General features: G+C 40.3%; 2 protein-coding genes across 2 annotated transcripts; both read right to left on the reverse strand.

Annotated features, from left to right (window-relative positions):
• Positions 1 to 66: 66 nt before the first annotated feature.
• On the reverse strand, positions 67 to 12574 carry kiaa0930. Its single transcript, XM_079183926.1, has 10 exons — positions 12316 to 12574; positions 8842 to 9005; positions 8407 to 8511; positions 6707 to 6784; positions 6519 to 6620; positions 5959 to 6099; positions 4656 to 4844; positions 4292 to 4451; positions 3294 to 3449; positions 67 to 3140 (listed from the first exon to the last, which is right to left on the reverse strand). Exons 1-10 carry the CDS (start codon positions 12452 to 12454, stop codon positions 3100 to 3102), a joined length of 1275 nt encoding a protein of 424 aa, XP_079040052.1. The 5' UTR covers positions 12455 to 12574; the 3' UTR covers positions 67 to 3099.
• Positions 12575 to 13804: 1230 nt separating this feature from the next.
• On the reverse strand, positions 13805 to 17418 carry fbxo7 (F-box protein 7). Its single transcript, XM_079183923.1, is given in 11 exon segments — positions 13805 to 14239; positions 14241 to 14332; positions 14406 to 14446; positions 14538 to 14714; positions 14942 to 15037; positions 15139 to 15222; positions 15398 to 15542; positions 15632 to 15862; positions 16459 to 16642; positions 16729 to 16851; positions 17304 to 17418. Coding segments are annotated over 10 exon segments (1380 nt in total). The 5' UTR covers position 16851; positions 17304 to 17418; the 3' UTR covers positions 13805 to 14031.
• Between the last annotated feature and the right edge of the window lie 269 nt (positions 17419 to 17687).

The following is a 17687-nucleotide window of genomic DNA, read 5'->3' on the forward strand; positions in this document are numbered from 1 at the left end:
AATAATTACACATTTAAACTGAATAAAAGAGGAAATAAATCCACAAAAGCGTGAGTTTCTGTAATGTGTATTTCAATAAATAAACAAACAGTAAACAACAACAGAAGTGAGACAACAACATGCACATGAAGAGTGTTTGTGTACAAAAAGGTCTAAAAGCGTTTTACAGTGCATCCTGTCTTCACTCAGACGCCGATCGAATCTATTGATCGGCGTCGATACATTCAGCTGGAGGAACTCTAAACTACCGTCAATAACACTGAAGAAGAAGAAGTGCTCTGTGGAATATTTCACCTTCGATACGACACGGAAGAAAACACTGATCCAGGACGGCTAATTGATAACCGATAATAACCGATCAATAACCGCTGACTGACTTCAGATCGATCAGATTCTCCTCAAACGTTCAGTTTCACCGTTTAAATCCTGAAAAACACGACACGACAAAATCTTCAACAAATTCAGAGACCGATGGAAAAATGTATTTTCTGATCGATCGCTTTCGTTTCAATAATTTGGAAATATAATTCGTAAATATTTAGAACTGAACGGCCGATCTAGTTTTGGACGTTAAACTAAACGAATAACTGGAGAAACGGTCTGAATCCGAAATAATACATCACATTTTTATTTAATAATAAATCTATTAGTTCTGTCCTCTGATTATTCGTCCGGTTCATTTTACTTACATAAATTTAAAAACTAAAACATTAACCGGATAAATACTTAAATTCATAATTTATTGCGAAACAAGCTGCTGTCGACTGAATATTTAATCAATTCATCGTTTTAAAAGCATCTAAAAAGTTCCAAAGTTTATTTATTTATTTTGCTAAAAGAAAAATGTGAATTTATGGAAGAAAAAAAGTTTTAATTTTGTGATAAAAATAGTTTTATGAGAAAGTTCTAAAATTTTGGATTAAAGGTTTGACTTCAAAGTAAAATGTCGGATTTTATTCTAATACTTTGAGTGTTTCTGTTTTACATACAATTTACTCAAAATATTTTAAGAATAAATTCATAACTCTGAGAAACATTTCAATTTAGTTTTAACTATTTTATTTAATTCTTACTGCGATTAAGTTTTTTGTTCTTTTACGAACACATTCGATACTTTTTCTGTCTGTCGACTCGATTAATTAACGAAAGTTAAAGTCGTTAATCGAGCAAAAGAAAATGAGTTGAAGTCGTGACTTTAAACTCTGGAAACTTGTGACGGACGTTTGTTGATATTTTTGATCTTTTGCGTTAAATCTCTGATGGTGTCGATTGATTTTGGCGTTTCTGTAAATATAATAACTGATGTTTGGTTAAATGAACATGAAGTGAAACATTGAAGTTACATGAAGTCAGATTTAAGGCTTCAGACGGAGAAAAACTTAAACTTTTCAGAGGTTTTTCAAGTCACTTCCAGTTTGTTTTAAAAACAAAAGTAAAGTTTCTTTTATCGTCACTCAGCTGATTTATTAAAATACTGAAGTTGTTTTGTGTTCGAAGGCAAACAAAGCAATACAAATAAAACGAGGCTTCATTGTTCCGGTTTGTGGTCTAACCTCTGGGACCTGATCCTGAATCAGACCCGGAGACACAAACGAGACTCTTTGATCCGACGGCTCCTGATTTTTAAAATCAACTGATTTCAGGTTTCATTCAGACTCGAGAGGCGTTTTATGGTCATTTAGCTAAATAATAATAATTACGGAGCTGCGGAGGAGAAAAAAAACTACAGAATCTACGAGTTTAAAGTCTCAAATTTATAAGAAAAACGTTTATTTTTTCGATTAAAATCGTAAATTTAGTCGACGGGAATTTCGTGACTCTTCAAGTTGAGTTCTTACGGTTAAACACACAAACACGTTTTCCTTCATGTTTCGTTATTTTACAAACAAAAAATAATTTACATATTGACGTTCAAGGTGATGCATTGTGGGTCCTCGTAAATGTATGACTTTAAACTCGTTCATTTTGACCAACGATGGTACGTCTGCGTATAGTTTTAAACTCAAATTAAAATGTAGTTTTTAGATTTGCACTAATAATAATAATGTTGCTGTACACATTAGAAACTGTTTGAGTTTACAGATACTTTTGTGATTTACAGAATATTAGAAATAATTAAATAACACACAGGATTTAAATGACTATTTCAATAATCAATAGTTTAAATTATTAATTATCTTTTAGATTTAATGAATTATTTTATCACATGTTATATTTGGTATCTAATTGTTGCTGGTGGTCAAATCAAACAATGACAAAGACAAACATAAGTAGGAATATTTTATATTTATATTTTTAAAACACTTTCGAGAGTAAAGTCACATTTTTGTAAGACCAATGCGGTTTATGTTGAGAGTAAAATTCTGATTTTATTCTGAAATTTGTGAATCAGTCGGGTCAAGTTTTATATTTCCTTTGTTTAAGTAATTATAATAATTTAGAATGAATTAAACATTAAAGTAAATGCTGGTTACAGGTTCTCAGATGTGCTTAAAGTTATTTCAGCACTTTCGTAACATTTTCTCATAAAATAATAATGTAACAAAGTTGTGATGAACATTAGTTTGTTTTTCCATATTTTCGACATTCAAGAGACTAAATGAGACAAATATTTGTCAATAAATGGATGAAAAAAGGTGAATTCAGCGACTTCTTGTGTTGTAAAGGTGTCACTTCGTCTACACTTCCTGTTTCCTCTCATACAAAAACACTTCACGAGTCCCGTCGTCGTGGATAATATTTAAAAAAAGAAAAGCGAACGCGTCGTTAAAGTCTCGGTGAGTAAAGCAGCAGATATTTACAAGAAAACACACGTTCTTCACTTCCTGGTTCAGAGTTCAGCCAATTGCCTTTTTTTCACACCTGAGGTCACGTGACCCCGACGACCTCGGACGCACTGCAGAGAAGAAGAAGAGGCACTTCCTGAATGGCTGGTTTGTTGGTCTCCTCTGAAGCAGGTGTTTGGTTGTTGTTCTGCTGTGGTCTCAGTGGCCTGATGATGCAGGAGGCACTTTGTAGAGATGACTGAGGGAGGCAGCGCTGCTACGGCATCAGGATATGATGTCATCACATCACATGTTATGATGTCATCACATGTCATTACGTCATCAGGATGGGCTTCTGCCTCACCTCCAGGATATCTGACAGAGAGAGAGTAGACTACACTAGTTATGATGTCATCACATGGTATTACATCATCACATGTAAAACCACGATGAAGATGAAGACGGTTTGAGTTGGAGGTAAAGAGAGGAAACAAGGGGACGGTCAGCTGCCCCGCGTTGACCTCTGACCTGTGGTGATGCGGTGCAGCGGCAGCGTGACGTAGGTCAGGTGTGAGTAGAGCAGGAAGTAGTCCTCGGCCCGGTTCAGCTTGAGCCACGAGCCGACCAGAGAGCGACCGGTGCCCGACAGAGAGCGGGAGCGGAGGTTAGAGGCGGTGTGAAGATCTGAGGAGGACAGAAACACGTTAGCAAGAGCTAGCTACACGTTAGCCACAGCTAGCTACACGTTAGCCACAGCCAGCTACACGTTAGCCACAGCCAGCTACACGTTAGCCACAGCCAGCTACACGTTAGCCACAGCTAGCTACACGTTAGCAAGAGCTAGCTACACGTTAGCCACAGCTAGCTACACGTTAGCAAGAGCTAGCTACACGTTAGCAAGAGCCAGCTACACGTTAGCCACAGCCAGCTACACGTTAGCACCTTGGCTTCCTTGTAGCTTTAATTCCAGCAGCAGTAGTTCAGAATATCTGAGGGCTTCTACGGTACCTTTAATCACTACCTCAGGTTTGATTTAAGTCTCATTTTAAACACAAATAACAAGTTCTATATGGAGGAGACTCCAGGAAGTAATAACAGACAGAAAACTGTGTGAGCTGACCGAAACAAATACATATATAAATAAATAAATAGGTTTGGATGTATTGTGATGAAGATCACATGCGCATCGCTCTGCGTTAACAGAGTAGACGTCCTGTTGTTTTGTATTAATGGTTTTACATTCAGTGTCTGTATTTGTCCTCATATTCAGCATTTTAATTCACTTTTTGTGCAATAAAGTAAAATTAAATTAAAAAAACACAAATTATTGTCTCACCAAGGCACCTTTCTGTCTGCATATTAAACATATACATATTTTTATAAATATAACACAAAAATATATATATTTACACACACACACACACCATTACAGCCACGATAAAACAAACATCCTGATGAATCAGCTGATCTCACTGGAAACAGATCAGACTGCAGGAATAAAAACACCGGTTTCCTCCGGTTCCTACCTTCGTCTTCCTCCTCCCTGAAGAACTCCTCGCTGTCGTTGGCCGAGTGAGACTTCTTCATCTCTGCGTTTCGGTTTCGGGGAACTTTACGTCTGAGAGACGGCGAGAAGAAGGACGGACGGTTCCTCTCTGGAGTCGGAGGAGTGCTGAAGGACGTCACCTGGAGACACAAAGCTCATTATGTACTAAAGTACACAGTAGAGGTACTTTGATTTACTCTAGTACTCACGTACTTTTACTCTCAGCTCTGGTAAACATGAAGTGTTTGTTCTCTGTGTAACTATATAAATGAATTCATCCAGCAGCGTGTATTACTGATCTGGAGCGCAGGTTTTCCCCGTGTGGGTGCGTTTGTTTTCCTCACCCTCTCGTGCATGGGGGACACCTGGTCCTCCTCGGTGCCACAGGGGGAGGTGTCTCCTGTCGGCATCCTGCTGACGGCCATCTCTGCGTGACCTTTTCCCTGCGGACCCTTCATCCTCACGAACTCCATGTTGTTGTACTTGTAGAAGCCGAAAGACATCCGCTGAGCCATTTTAGCAGCGACGCTCACCTGAAGCACCAAAACACACAGAAACATCATATATTTATACTTTAATTCAGATTTTTATATTCTATATGCATTTGTTTCACAAAAGGTATTTTTATTATATGTAAAAACCTACTTTTCTCTTAAAAACTGTTGATTTTGAAGGTTAAAAAATAAAACTATATTATGTATTTGTTAAATTTGTATTCATGATTTTGTGTCAATAACTGGAAACAATAAATAACTCCTGCATGACATTAGCCGTTAGCTTCAGCTATGATTAAAGCTGAATTTAAGCTAGCATCAACAGGCTAATATGCTAATATTAGTATACTCGCATGCTAAATGTTACGATAACCTACTAACATATGGTGACATGCTAATGGTGTTAACTAATGTAATTTTGCCATTACTAGCATCTTAGCATGCTACTGTTAGCATGTTAAGAAGCATAACATGCTAACGCTTAACATGTTGGAATGCTATAGTAGCATTAGCTTTTACGTTTTCGTGTTTCTATTGGTTTACTTGTCATAAAATGTGTTATTGTGAACTTTGATAAAAATCATGTTCAAGAATCATTAAAGAAAATGTAATTAAAAAAATAAAGCAGCATTAAATTATAAAGCTAATGTTAGCATGTTATAATACCTTGTTAGTTAATGTAATTTTGCCATGTTAGTATGTGAAGATAGTTAGTTAGCTAATTTAACCTGCTAACCTTTAACATGCTGGTATGATATAGTAGCATTAGCTTTAACATATGTCTCTTTTTTGATTAAAAAAAAAAGTATGTGTTATTGTAAACTTTAATAAAAGATATTGTTCAGAATCATTAAAGAAAATTAAACAAAAATATATATATATAGCAGCAGTAAATAACAATGCTAATGTTAGCATGGTTAATGCGTGTACAGTTAACAGTGGACATGCTAACGTCACCAATTGTTCCATAACGTTGTTCACGTGATCATAAAGTTGATTCTTGACATTGAAGCAGATGAAGACCATGAGAAGCAGCTGAAAGCTAGTAAGTGAGACTTTTATGATTTAGCATTAACCAGACAGTGAACACGGTAAATCCATAGTGTACAACACGGTCACTGTTAGCATGTTAGCTCGCAGCAGCTGGTCTCACCCGGTTGTCGTAGACCTTCTTCAGGGCCTCGTAGCGGATCGAGCCCTGGAAGATGACGCCCTGGAAGGTGTTGCTCTTGTCGCTCGCCACCAACTCCACACAAACCATCTCTCCTTCGCCCACCGTCATGTCACTGAACACCTGCACACATATCAATATAATTATATTAAAATGTTTTAAAAAGAGCAAAAAATAAAAATATATATATATATATATAGAAAAAAACGCTTCTTGTTGTAGCGTCTGTGTTATAAAAGAGTACAATATAGGACAAAAGATACAGCATGTAAATATTCAAACAAATACAAACAAAAAACTAAAAATATATATTTAGATCCAAACATCAGAAACTAAAGTTTGTCCTTTATTCTTGTAAACATCCTTTTAAAAAACCTGATATTTCTAAAGCGTCTTTTTCTTCACTAGATTAAGAAACAACTAAATGGTCTGTTTGCAGGTTCTTTGGTAGATTTGACAGAATTCACACAGGATGAATTATTAGTGGAGTTAAAACAAACTTCAAATAAAAGGTTAAAGTTCAGCATCAGTGTGTCGGTTACCTCCTCGAAGTTGTCGATCATGAAGAAGATGTTGGGGTAGCTCATCTTGGACTCCTCTCCTTTGCTGTCCATGGCGTGTTTGCTGGGAGATGCAAACACTTCCTGTAAAAAAACATCAGCGAGAATAAAGTTCAGCAGCTTTGTTGTGAAGAACGAGGCTTTAACAAACCAGCCGTGTAGTTTCATACCTGACATTTCTTCTTGTGGATGTGGATGTCTCCGGCGTCTGAGCGTGTGCAGACCGCACACGTTACCACGTAGTCCAACTAAAAGATATTTAATATCAGTTATTGTGTACAAACATCACAAAATCCTACTTTTATTTCAAAATACGCTAATTTTCTTACTTTTCTGTCTTGTATTTGTGTTTGTTTTTTGTCTTTTTTTCTGTCTAATGTTATAACTGCACTTATACAAAAACTTAAACTTGAGATTTTACTGGATAGAAAAAGCTGCATTTATTAGTAATTAGGACTTCCCTGACGTCTATATTCTGTTTGATTTTGAGTAATCTACATTCATTCTACTACTCTGTTATTGCCTCATTCATAAATGCTGTATATGAGTTTTGATTCACTGTCAATTTTTTAAATGTAAATGAAACCACAGTAAATATTCATTAAACGTGTGTAGTAGAAAGTTGGTAGTACATACTGTAGTTATCTATCTGTGAACCTCCATGTCTCTCAAACAAGACAGAAAAAGGCCTAATTAGAACATTTTACAACAATCACACCAAAATCTTTCAACATGTTTCTGCTTCACGAGCAGCTTTGCCTAAAGATAACGACATCCTGGAAATGTGTTCAGGGTATTTAAATATCCAGTTCTTTGTTCATGACAAGATATTATAAACAAAAATGGTCATATTTCCATGAAATGTCCTGTAAACAATCATTGTCCCCGCGTATCACACGCCTCATTCTTGTATTTAACATTTAACTTATAGCCAGAATTCAGTTCCTAAATCTTTATCAAATGAATCAAATAAGGTGTTGAATTACGTACATGTGAGATAAAACGTCACATCGTCTGCATACAAAGATGTTTTATGTTCATCAGCTATTTCTATACCCATAATATTATGATTTAATCGTTATAAACTTCGTTACCAAAGGTGTTGAATTACAAACATATAAGATATAACATCACATCGTCTGCATACAAAGATATTTTTGTTCATCACCACAGTTTTCATACCTGTAATATTTGGATTAAATCGTTATAAAATGTCTTAACTTAAGTGTTGAATTACGTACAACATCACATCGTCTGCGTACGAAGATGTTTTATGTTTATCACCAATTTCTATACCCATAATATTTGGCTTTAATGGTTACAAACTTCATTAACGACGGTGTTGAATTATAAATATCTGAGATATAACATCACATCGTCTGCATACAAAGATACTTAATTTTCATCATACATTTTTATTCCCATAATATTTGATTTTTCAGTTACATACATTTATGGGTTTAATCTCATTATCTGCTTCAAGGGTTCAATACTAAAAGAGGGGACTTAAGGGAAACCTCGACATTTATACATAAAGATTTTGATAAATGACGACTCATAAGTCACGATCGGTTTAGTATAACATCTGAACTCATGTTCTGACATGTTAAGTGTCTGGAAGCTGAAGTTGAATTATTTCTACTCTGAACAGCTTTATTATATTAATATTAATATATTCTTGTGGTTTTAGTGAGCATAAGGTTACAATTTACATGAAAAACATGAAAATCTTTAACTTACTGAACACATTAAAGCTCCTCAGAGGATGAAGCTCGTGCATGATATGATATGTCATGAACTAATGTGTGTTTATAAGATATCATCACATTAATACACCGGAGCTAAAGTGTTGGGTGAGAACGTTGCTCACCTTCTGCAGGATGAGGTTCAGGTAGACGCTCTCCTCCCAGTCGATGTCGGGGTCACCGAGGCCGGGCAGCTTCTTGGAGTCTCTCCTGTAGACCTCCACCTCCACCTGAAACACAGCACACACACCTTTATATCTGACAGTGTGTGTGTGTGTGTGTGTGTGTGTGTGAGACACTTCCTGTCACGTCATGTTTGACTTCATGAGGAGAAACATGGAGGACGTTCAGAGTCCTTTAGGTGACGACGATCTGTCTTTATTGATTCGTTAACACAATCTCAAATCTAAAACTTCTGTCGAGATCAGACATTTAACCAGCGACGGTTTGGGGGCTTCTGGGAAATGGTGTTTTGTAGTACAAATGGATGAAAGAGCATTTAAGGCATAAAATAACTTTAAAATCAAAACTAATGGCTGAACTGTTGGTTTTGACGTCACCTTCTTGCCCTCACTGCTGCTGCTGCCGCCGCCGTCTCCGCTGACGTAGGCGAGCTTCCTCCTGACGTAGAACAGCATGTCGTCCTCTCGAGGAGATAACTTCTCCATGAAGTACGTGGAGAACATCCAGGTCCAGAACACGATGCGGTCGTCCTTAAAACAGCCTGACAGGAAGAGAGCATAGAGGTAAATACACAGAAACATCAAGTCAGTATTGAGCTTGAGAGCATTTAGTCTCTTGTTGTCACTGTGATAATAAAATCTAAAATGTCACAGATCGAGGAGGTAACTGGTCTCATAGTGATGACGTAGATTCTTTGTGTTGGTCTCATAGTGATGACGTAGATTCTTTGTGTTGGTCTCATAGTGATGACGTAGATTCTTTGTGTTGGTCTCATAGTGATGACGTAGATTCTTTGTGTTGGTCTCATAGTGATGACGTAGATTCCTTGTGTTGGTCTCATAGTGATGACGTAGATTCCTTGTGTTGGTCTCATAGTGATGACGTAGATTCTTTGTTTTAAAGATGTTTTCAGTGTCTCAGTTATTCCAGAGTTGTGCAGCAGAGACCTTCATAAAGTCTATTTTTAGCAGCATATCCTGTTTTAAAAATACATCAAGTGTGCAGTGAAGCCGTCTGATGAAAGTGAGCTGAATCACCCACAATGCATCTCTGCTGACAGCGAGGAGGAATATCATGAGTCGAGTTCAGGCTGCGGTTTCCTCCATGACCGTTATATAACAGTGTGATGCTCCAACAGAGATCAACACTACAGGAGTGATAGAACCATCATAAGGACAAATAGAACCACCTAAATAACCAATAGAACCACCTAAAGGAGTGATAGAACCATCATAAGGACAAATAGAACCATCATATGGACAAATAGAACCATCAAAAGGACAAATAGAACCATCATAAGGACAAATAGAACCATCTTAAGGACAAATAGAACCATCATAAGGACCAATAGAACCATCATAAGGACCAATAGAACCACCTAAAGGAGTGATAGAACCATCATAAGGACAAATAGAACCATCATATGGACAAATAGAACCATCAAAAGGACAAATAGAACCATCATAAGGACAAATAGAACCATCTTAAGGACAAATAGAACCATCATAAGGACCAATAGAACCATCATAAGGACCAATAGAACCACCTAAAGGAGTGATAGAACCATCATAAGGACAAATAGAACCATCATAAGGACCAATAGAACCATCATAAGGACCAATAGAACCACCTAAAGGACCAATAGAACCACTAAAACCACATAAAGGACCACTCGACCCACATAAAGGCCTTGTCCTGCGGTTCCTCTGTCTGCTGCTAGGCAGTAGAACCGGTGTATTTATAGCGTGGTTCTCTGTGGACGAGACGCTGGCGGGTTAGAAGGTAATTAAACCTGAATCATTGATGTTTGAATGAACTCTGCAGCTTCAACTGCTTTCTGACTCTGAGATAAAATATATAACAATATATATATATAAGAATACATATACATATATATATAAGAATATACACGTCTCTCATAAAGGCTGGGTAGAAAACATTGAGGAATTTACTTGTTTATTTTGAATAGTTTAAATGGTAAATTAAATATAATTATGTATATTTATCAGCACATCAGAGTCATATAGAACTATTTATTATAACCAAATATCACACTGAGAAGGAAAACCAGTGTTTTTAATCATGTAATTGCACCCTCACCTTCCTTCTGATGACAACAACAACAACAACAACAACAACAACAACAACAACAGAACAATAGAAGTCAATCAGTGACATCTCCAAAGAGAAGAAACATGAGTGTGATGTTGTAATATTTACTAGTGAAGACTCGAGTCACTGGTGATGCTGCCGGTCAGCGTCCTGGAGACGACTCAGACTGAATAAAAACCCTGAGAGAGAACAGAGAACCAAACAATAGAACCTTTTCTAATGGACCAGGTACAGGACGTCAGGGTTAAAAGAGTCCGTCTTTGATTTAGTCTTTAATATCCTCAAATATAAAACTGATGTCTGGAGTTTAACCTAAGGGACCACTAGAACCACCAAAAGGACCACTAGAACCACCAAAAGGACCACTAGAACCACCAAAAGGACCACTAGAACCACCAAAAGGACCACTAGAACAGCCGTAAGGACCACTAGAACAACCAAAAGGAACAGCAGAATCTCCTAAAGGACCACCAGAACCCCTTTAAGGACTACTAGAACCACCTAAAAGGACCATTATAACCCCTTTAAGGACCACTAGAACCCTGTTAAGGACCATTAGAACCCTTTAAGGACTAATAGAACCACATAAAGGACCATTAGAACCACCTAAAAGGACCACTAGAACCCCTTTAAGGACTATTAGAACTACCTAAAAGGACCACTAGAACCCTGTTAAGGGCCATTAGAACCCTTTAAGGACCATTAGAACCCTTTAAGGACTAATAGAACCACATAAAGGACCATTAGAACCACCTAAAAGGACCACTAGAACCCCTTTAAGGACTATTAGAACCCTTTAATTACCATTAGAATCCTTTTAGGGACCACTAGAACCCTGTTGAGGACCATTAGAACCCCTTAAAGACCACTAAAAGCGGTTGTTCTAGTGGTCCGATGTTTTCAAACATCCTCAACATCTCCATCCAATGATGAAGATCATGTGATGTGATCAAAAGCTCCAGCACACCCACTAAAGGTACTTGTTGGAGATTATTTCCTTTGTTAAATCGTCTCTTTGTGTACATTTAGGAGCACACTGTTCAGAATTGTAGTTTCGGACCGACCAGAACCACGTCTGTGTTCCAGAGGTCCCGTGATCATTGCCGGAGCTTTCTACCAGCCCGCTGGTCTTCAGCACGGTAAGGACTCAAAGGCTGATGAAGAACATTTGTCTTTTCTTATCATTATGAATCATTGAAGTTATAAGAAGCAGAATAAAACTCAAACAGAACACAGTACGTGGTTAGCTTAGCTTAGCATAGCATAGCGACTGGGTAAACATGTGTTGTTCTTATTTATCTGTCAACAAACAGAAATGTCAGTATTAGTACTCTACCCGAGTATTTATTTTGTATACTTTTAGTGTTGTATTAGTGTTTTGATGACAACAGAGCGACATTAGTACTTGTACTTGGAGCTGAGTATTTGTACAGTGTGATATTAGTACTACTGGTTATCTGAATATTTCCGACATCTGTTGATCACATTAAAGAACACAAACAGTCGAGACAAAGTACTCTGATTTCCGGGCCTCCACTCTGACCCTGAACACCACAGGCCCCTGATTACCTATAAACAGGTAGTATGTGTGTACTTATACACACATTAGAAGGTATTACCCTCACTGAGATGACTGTAACAGAGTATATGTGTGTACATATACACACATTAGAAGGTATATAAACCACTCCTCTCTCCGGTGGTCCTCCGGTGGATCGATACCGGACCGATCAGCTCACCCAGTCCGCTGATCTCCTGCCGGACGTTGAGTCGGTTCCTCTCGTCGGCGATGGCCTTCAGCATCTGCTGCAGAGAACCGTCCAGCTCTCCGTTCTCCTCGGGGCCGACAGCCGCACACAAACCGGGGAAGGACGCCATCTCCGCTCCGGGACCATGACAGTCTAGATCCAGCCGGTACCGGGGGGTGTGCTCTGCTTGTGTCCGAGAAAGGAGGCAGGTAGGTCGGACTAATTATGCTGGGGGAGAGGGAGACTCCGGTTCTTCTTCTGTTGTGCAGATCAGCTGGAAACACCCCTCACACTTCCTGTATCAACACGAGGCTCTTAAAGGGACAGTTCACCTGAATACGTCACACACATACACACACACGGTGTGACCCGGAGCACCGACAGGTGTTACGGATAATACTGTCAACCCGGCAGATTCATTCTGTGTATTTAAAAAATGAAATCTTATAAAACAGAAATATAAAGGACAAAGGGAAAAAAATAGTAAAGGAGCAAAATATTATTACACGAATATGTAATAAATGTATTAAATATTATTGACATCACATCGCAGTGATGAATATTAGCGTTAATGAATTACAGTTATTAATTTAGAAAAATTTGCCAATGTTGGTTTTTATTCAGGGTCGGCTCCGGGACTCAGCGGGTCATAAATCAGACGCACCCTTGTTAGCATTACTGCTAACGGTCAGCGTGAGAAGGATAGTCCCCGCCCGGCTGGTCGGGGCGGAGTTTAAGAAGAAATAAATATGGATAATAGACAACAACGTCCTTGTGACTTAATTAACATATACGTTCATATATTACCTTCACAGTTAATTAGTTGAGGTTTAAATTAGCTCCCGGCTTAACAGCTAGCTTAGCTAACGACGGTTTAAGCTAACGATGGCGGTGACTTAACGGTTTTCTCGAACTCTTTGGCTGTTTACCAGAGGTGACGTTAGTTTTAAAACACCGGAATAAATCACTGAATGTTACAGAAGAGTTATGTTGCTTCGTCCGTTAAATTCGGCTAATATTTGGCTGTTTTTACCGGTTTATTTACGGATAGTTTATGTCCTTCGTCTGTAGAAAGTAACAGGTGTTACAGCAAAAACTGCCCCGTTAATTCCTGTGACCCGGCCAGAAAGAAACACTGACACATTAAAACAGACGTAAGAGTGATGGTGGTTGGCACGTTATCTCAATACTAATATAAGTTATTTTAAATGGTGATTCAAATGTGATTTCAGATCAGGTCACAGGATGTTTCATACACCGGTGTTTCACCGCAGCAAACTCCGCCCCTCGTCGACCGGTGAAACACGTCTGTTTGAACAAACGCACCCTTTGTTTTAACAAAAGGTGACGTCATCCTCTCACGAGCTCCCCCCCCCGACCGTGGAGACGTCGGTTAGAGTTTTAGGTTTATTTTGTTTCACTTATTAATACACGAATATGTAATAAATATTACAAACATGTAATGAATCAGACAATAAGACACGTTTAACAGTATTTTACTACAGAAGTTACAAAAAATTCATCAGTTTTAATTATTTTTGCAGGTTTATTTGTGTTTGAAGCAGAAAACAGTCCTCACTGACTATCAAACACGTGGTTTGTTTGTGATGAGCAGCTTCCTGTCTCTGATAATAACAATGAGTGTGGTTGTTGTTGTTGATTATGCGAGTTGTTTATTTACTGCAGGAGGAGCTCTGATTGGTCGACTCAGATGAATCCTCTCCGGACGTCTGCAGCCCGCCCCCCCGGCGGTCGGACCCTCGGGAGCCTCCTCTCGAGGTCCGGCGGCGGGCCGATGGGGTCGTAGCGAGGCCGGGGGGGCAGGAGGAGGCGGGGGAGGGGGGGGAAGAGGCCCGGGCTCTGGTCGTAATCCCCCCCGATGATGCCGGGCACGGGGGGGTGCAGGGGGGCGGGGGGGGGCGAAGGGGTTCCGGTGGAAAGGGGGGAGGGGCCTGTGGCGGGTCACATGACGACGCTCACAGCGGATCTGATGGAACCTTTTGTAGAGCTGGACACAAATAACACAAAGCATTGAAAACAAATGTAAAATAAAAAGTTGGATATTTGGTCGTGTGTCTCACCTCTTTCCAGTCCGTGTCTCTGGACCGGCTCACATCTCGATCTGAACAGAAACACACGAGGACATTAGTGATTAGTCATCGATCGCGTCCACACAGACCGCCGGAGGTCAGGTGACCCTCTCGCCGTCTCACCTGAGAAGTCCCGGCGGTACAGGTGTCTCCACAGCGAGGAGTCGGCCGTGGAGACGCTGAAGCGTCTGCAGACAGAAGACAGTCTCACCACCGAGCGGACGTCCAGCAGACGGACGACTCGCAGGACCAGTTCAGGAGGAAGAGCGGCCAGACCGAACGCCACCGGCAGCGCCATCGCTGGAAAACACCGCGGTGACATCACAGTGACATCACAGTCATTGTATCCTGAATGCTGCCCTTTAAGGACTGATACTCCGTTGTACTGGTACTGTTCCTGAAGTAACGTCTACACTGAACGTCTGCAGGATGTTTTGTATCTTTAATATTTATGTAAATGATCTAAAGCATGATGTCGTGTTTTTAGGGTCGGCACCGTCTCTTAAAAGATGACGTCATGGTTTTACCGTCTCTGGCGGCGGCGATCAGCGGGTACGCCAGCTGGTCTTTGAAGATCCGGGACAGTTTGTTCAGGTCTCTGAAAGCTGCAGCTGCACTTTCTCCTGAGCAGAGACCAGACACAACACCATCATCTTCATCATCATCATCATCATCAGCACTAATGTTGTGACTCTCAGGAGCTGTGGACCAATCAGAGCTCTACCTGGCCACTCGTGCGTCACGTAGCTGGACGGATTCAGACACAGTTTACGAACCGCGTCGACGGATTCGTTCACCTTCAGAGTCGCTGCAGCAACAAGAGAAAATACGTTTTATTATTGTCACTTTTAATACGTCAACAAATCGTGACATTTCATCAAAAACATTAAGCTGTGAGCTCCTCGGTGAAACTATGAAGTCATCTGAGACCAACAGTCATGTGACCACAAATCAGAGAAACTCGGTGACGGCGATGAACCGACCGTTGATGACGAGCACGGGGCCCATGACCACAGACACCACCATGGCCAGGCTGTTCTCACACAGAGGGTGGGTGTACTGCAGCTTGTAGACTCCAGCTGGGGACCTCCAGCCTGGTGGCATCTCAGAGGCCTTCAGCCCAGCGCTCTGCACACACACACACACACACACACAGTTCATACAACAACACACTGATCTCCTCCACTAAAGAGAAGCCTCCAGCGGTCGTCTCTCACCTGAGGAATGAAGCCGGTTTCCAGCATCAGCAGGTGTCCGGCCACCATGATGGCGTCAGTGGGGCTGGAGGTCTGGGCCGAGTGGTGCAGGAGCTCCAGGGAGAGAGGGGCCTGGCCGTCCTCCGCCTCGCTGCACAGCATGGGCTCCCAGCGGGGGGGCGACGGCGGTTCGGGGTCCAACACCGGACCGGACTCCTCGGGGTCCGATACGGATGCTGCAGGTCTGCTGGACTGATTAATGAACACAACGAGGTCAAACAGTCTGAGACGACAACGAGTACGATCAGTAAGGAGGAAACCTAAAGTGAATCCTTGAAGCAGCAGCAGTGCTGAGATGGATAAATAAATCATTAATAACAGCTGATGTTGTCATGAGGACAGATTTTACCACATGAACTGGTTCCACATGAATCTATAGACAGTAAGAAGAGGACGTAGACTCAGTGACCACACCACTAGTTTGACTTTTATAGCCTTGAGTTCTGCATTTTGTAATATTGTCTGGCGCCATCTTGGTGTCTTTAGTCTATCGCCCTAAAGCATCCCCTGCTTTATGGTCTGTGTGACTCTAAATGGACCATCAGTTACTAAATGAACATCATGCTGTATTGAAGAAGACTTGAAACTAGAGATTGAGACCATGAACTCATGTTTACAATGTTTACTGAGGTAATAAATCAAGAGAGAAGTAGAGTCATTTTCTCATAGACTTCTATACAACCAGAGGAGTCGCCCCCTGGTGGACACTAGAGAGAATGCAGCTTTAACACATGAAGCTTTGAAGAACTTTGAAGAACCGGAGGTTGTCTCCTGGTTGATTCACTCACCTGGTTGGATGTCATGGCAGCTGTCTGCTGGTTCTGTTGGTTACTGGTCGTCCCGTCGGCTGCAGACTCCGGCAGGACGACACAGATCAGATCTCCGGAGACGATGCCGCAGGACGACAGAGTCTGACCGGAGTCTGAAAGAAGCTCTGAGCCGTTCAGAGAGAAACTGAACTGTGTGTCTGCACTGGAACACAAAACGTTTAAACATGTTTCTTACACAAATAAGACAGAAAGAACATAAACATCTTAATATTAATATGTATATCTGACCTGAGTCCCTGAGAGGACAGCAGCGTCTCCTTCACGAGCTCCCTGAGCTCCTGCAGACCGGGATCTTCTCCCAGTAGCTCCACTCTGCTGGTGAGACTCTGGAGCCGAACACGAAGCTTCATGCTGCAGACGAACAGATGAAGTCATTCACTACACATCCAAACAAAGCAGGAAGACTGTCCTTCATCGTTATTAAAGAGAACACACCCACACGAGTCACTTTAAACACTTTAAACACTTCATTAAATGTAATGAAAGTTAATGGAGTTTGGTGGAAAGTTATCCTGCTGAATAAGACTATAAACAGAAACTACATGAGTCACTCATTTGTAAATCTCCATGTTGTTATTTTATGATGAGTCACTAACGTTGTTTTTAGATGTTTTGATCCCTGCAGCTTTAATTCAATAATTCAATTCAATACAAACTTTTCACATGAGACCCGTTTTAAGTTGTTGCTAGTTAACTTAGCGTTAACTAGGTTAGTTAGCTTAGCGTTAACTAGGTTAGTTAGCTAGTTGACTCGTTTAACCGAAGGTTTAAAGATAAAAACAGACAGAAATAAAAACACTTACATGATGAATTAACGTGTCACACCCGCGTCGTTTGTAACATTTATCTCAGTCTGTAAACAGAGCAGCAGCAACGAAACAGCGGCGTTAAAACGCTGAAGCTTCCGGTTCCGGTTCTCAAAGTAAATACCTTCAAAATAAAACCCTTGTTGGAAATGTCTCGGAAAGCAAAAGTGAATAAATACTCAATTTATGGCTCGTGAACTCCCTTCAGTGAACCAGGTGTAATTGTGTGATGAGTGTGATCAACGTGGTGACCATAAATTGTACTAGCGTTAAATGTGATAGCTTAAAATAAAATGAGAAAATAGTTCATGCTTTTGATATGAAGGTCAGTCGCAGAACATCCGGTTCTACTTGAAGCGTCTCTGATACGTTTGACTATCT

The sequence above is a fragment of the Pholis gunnellus genome, assembly GCF_910591455.1.
Source record: "Pholis gunnellus genome assembly, chromosome: 22".
Taxonomy (NCBI): Eukaryota; Metazoa; Chordata; class Actinopteri; order Perciformes; family Pholidae; genus Pholis; species Pholis gunnellus.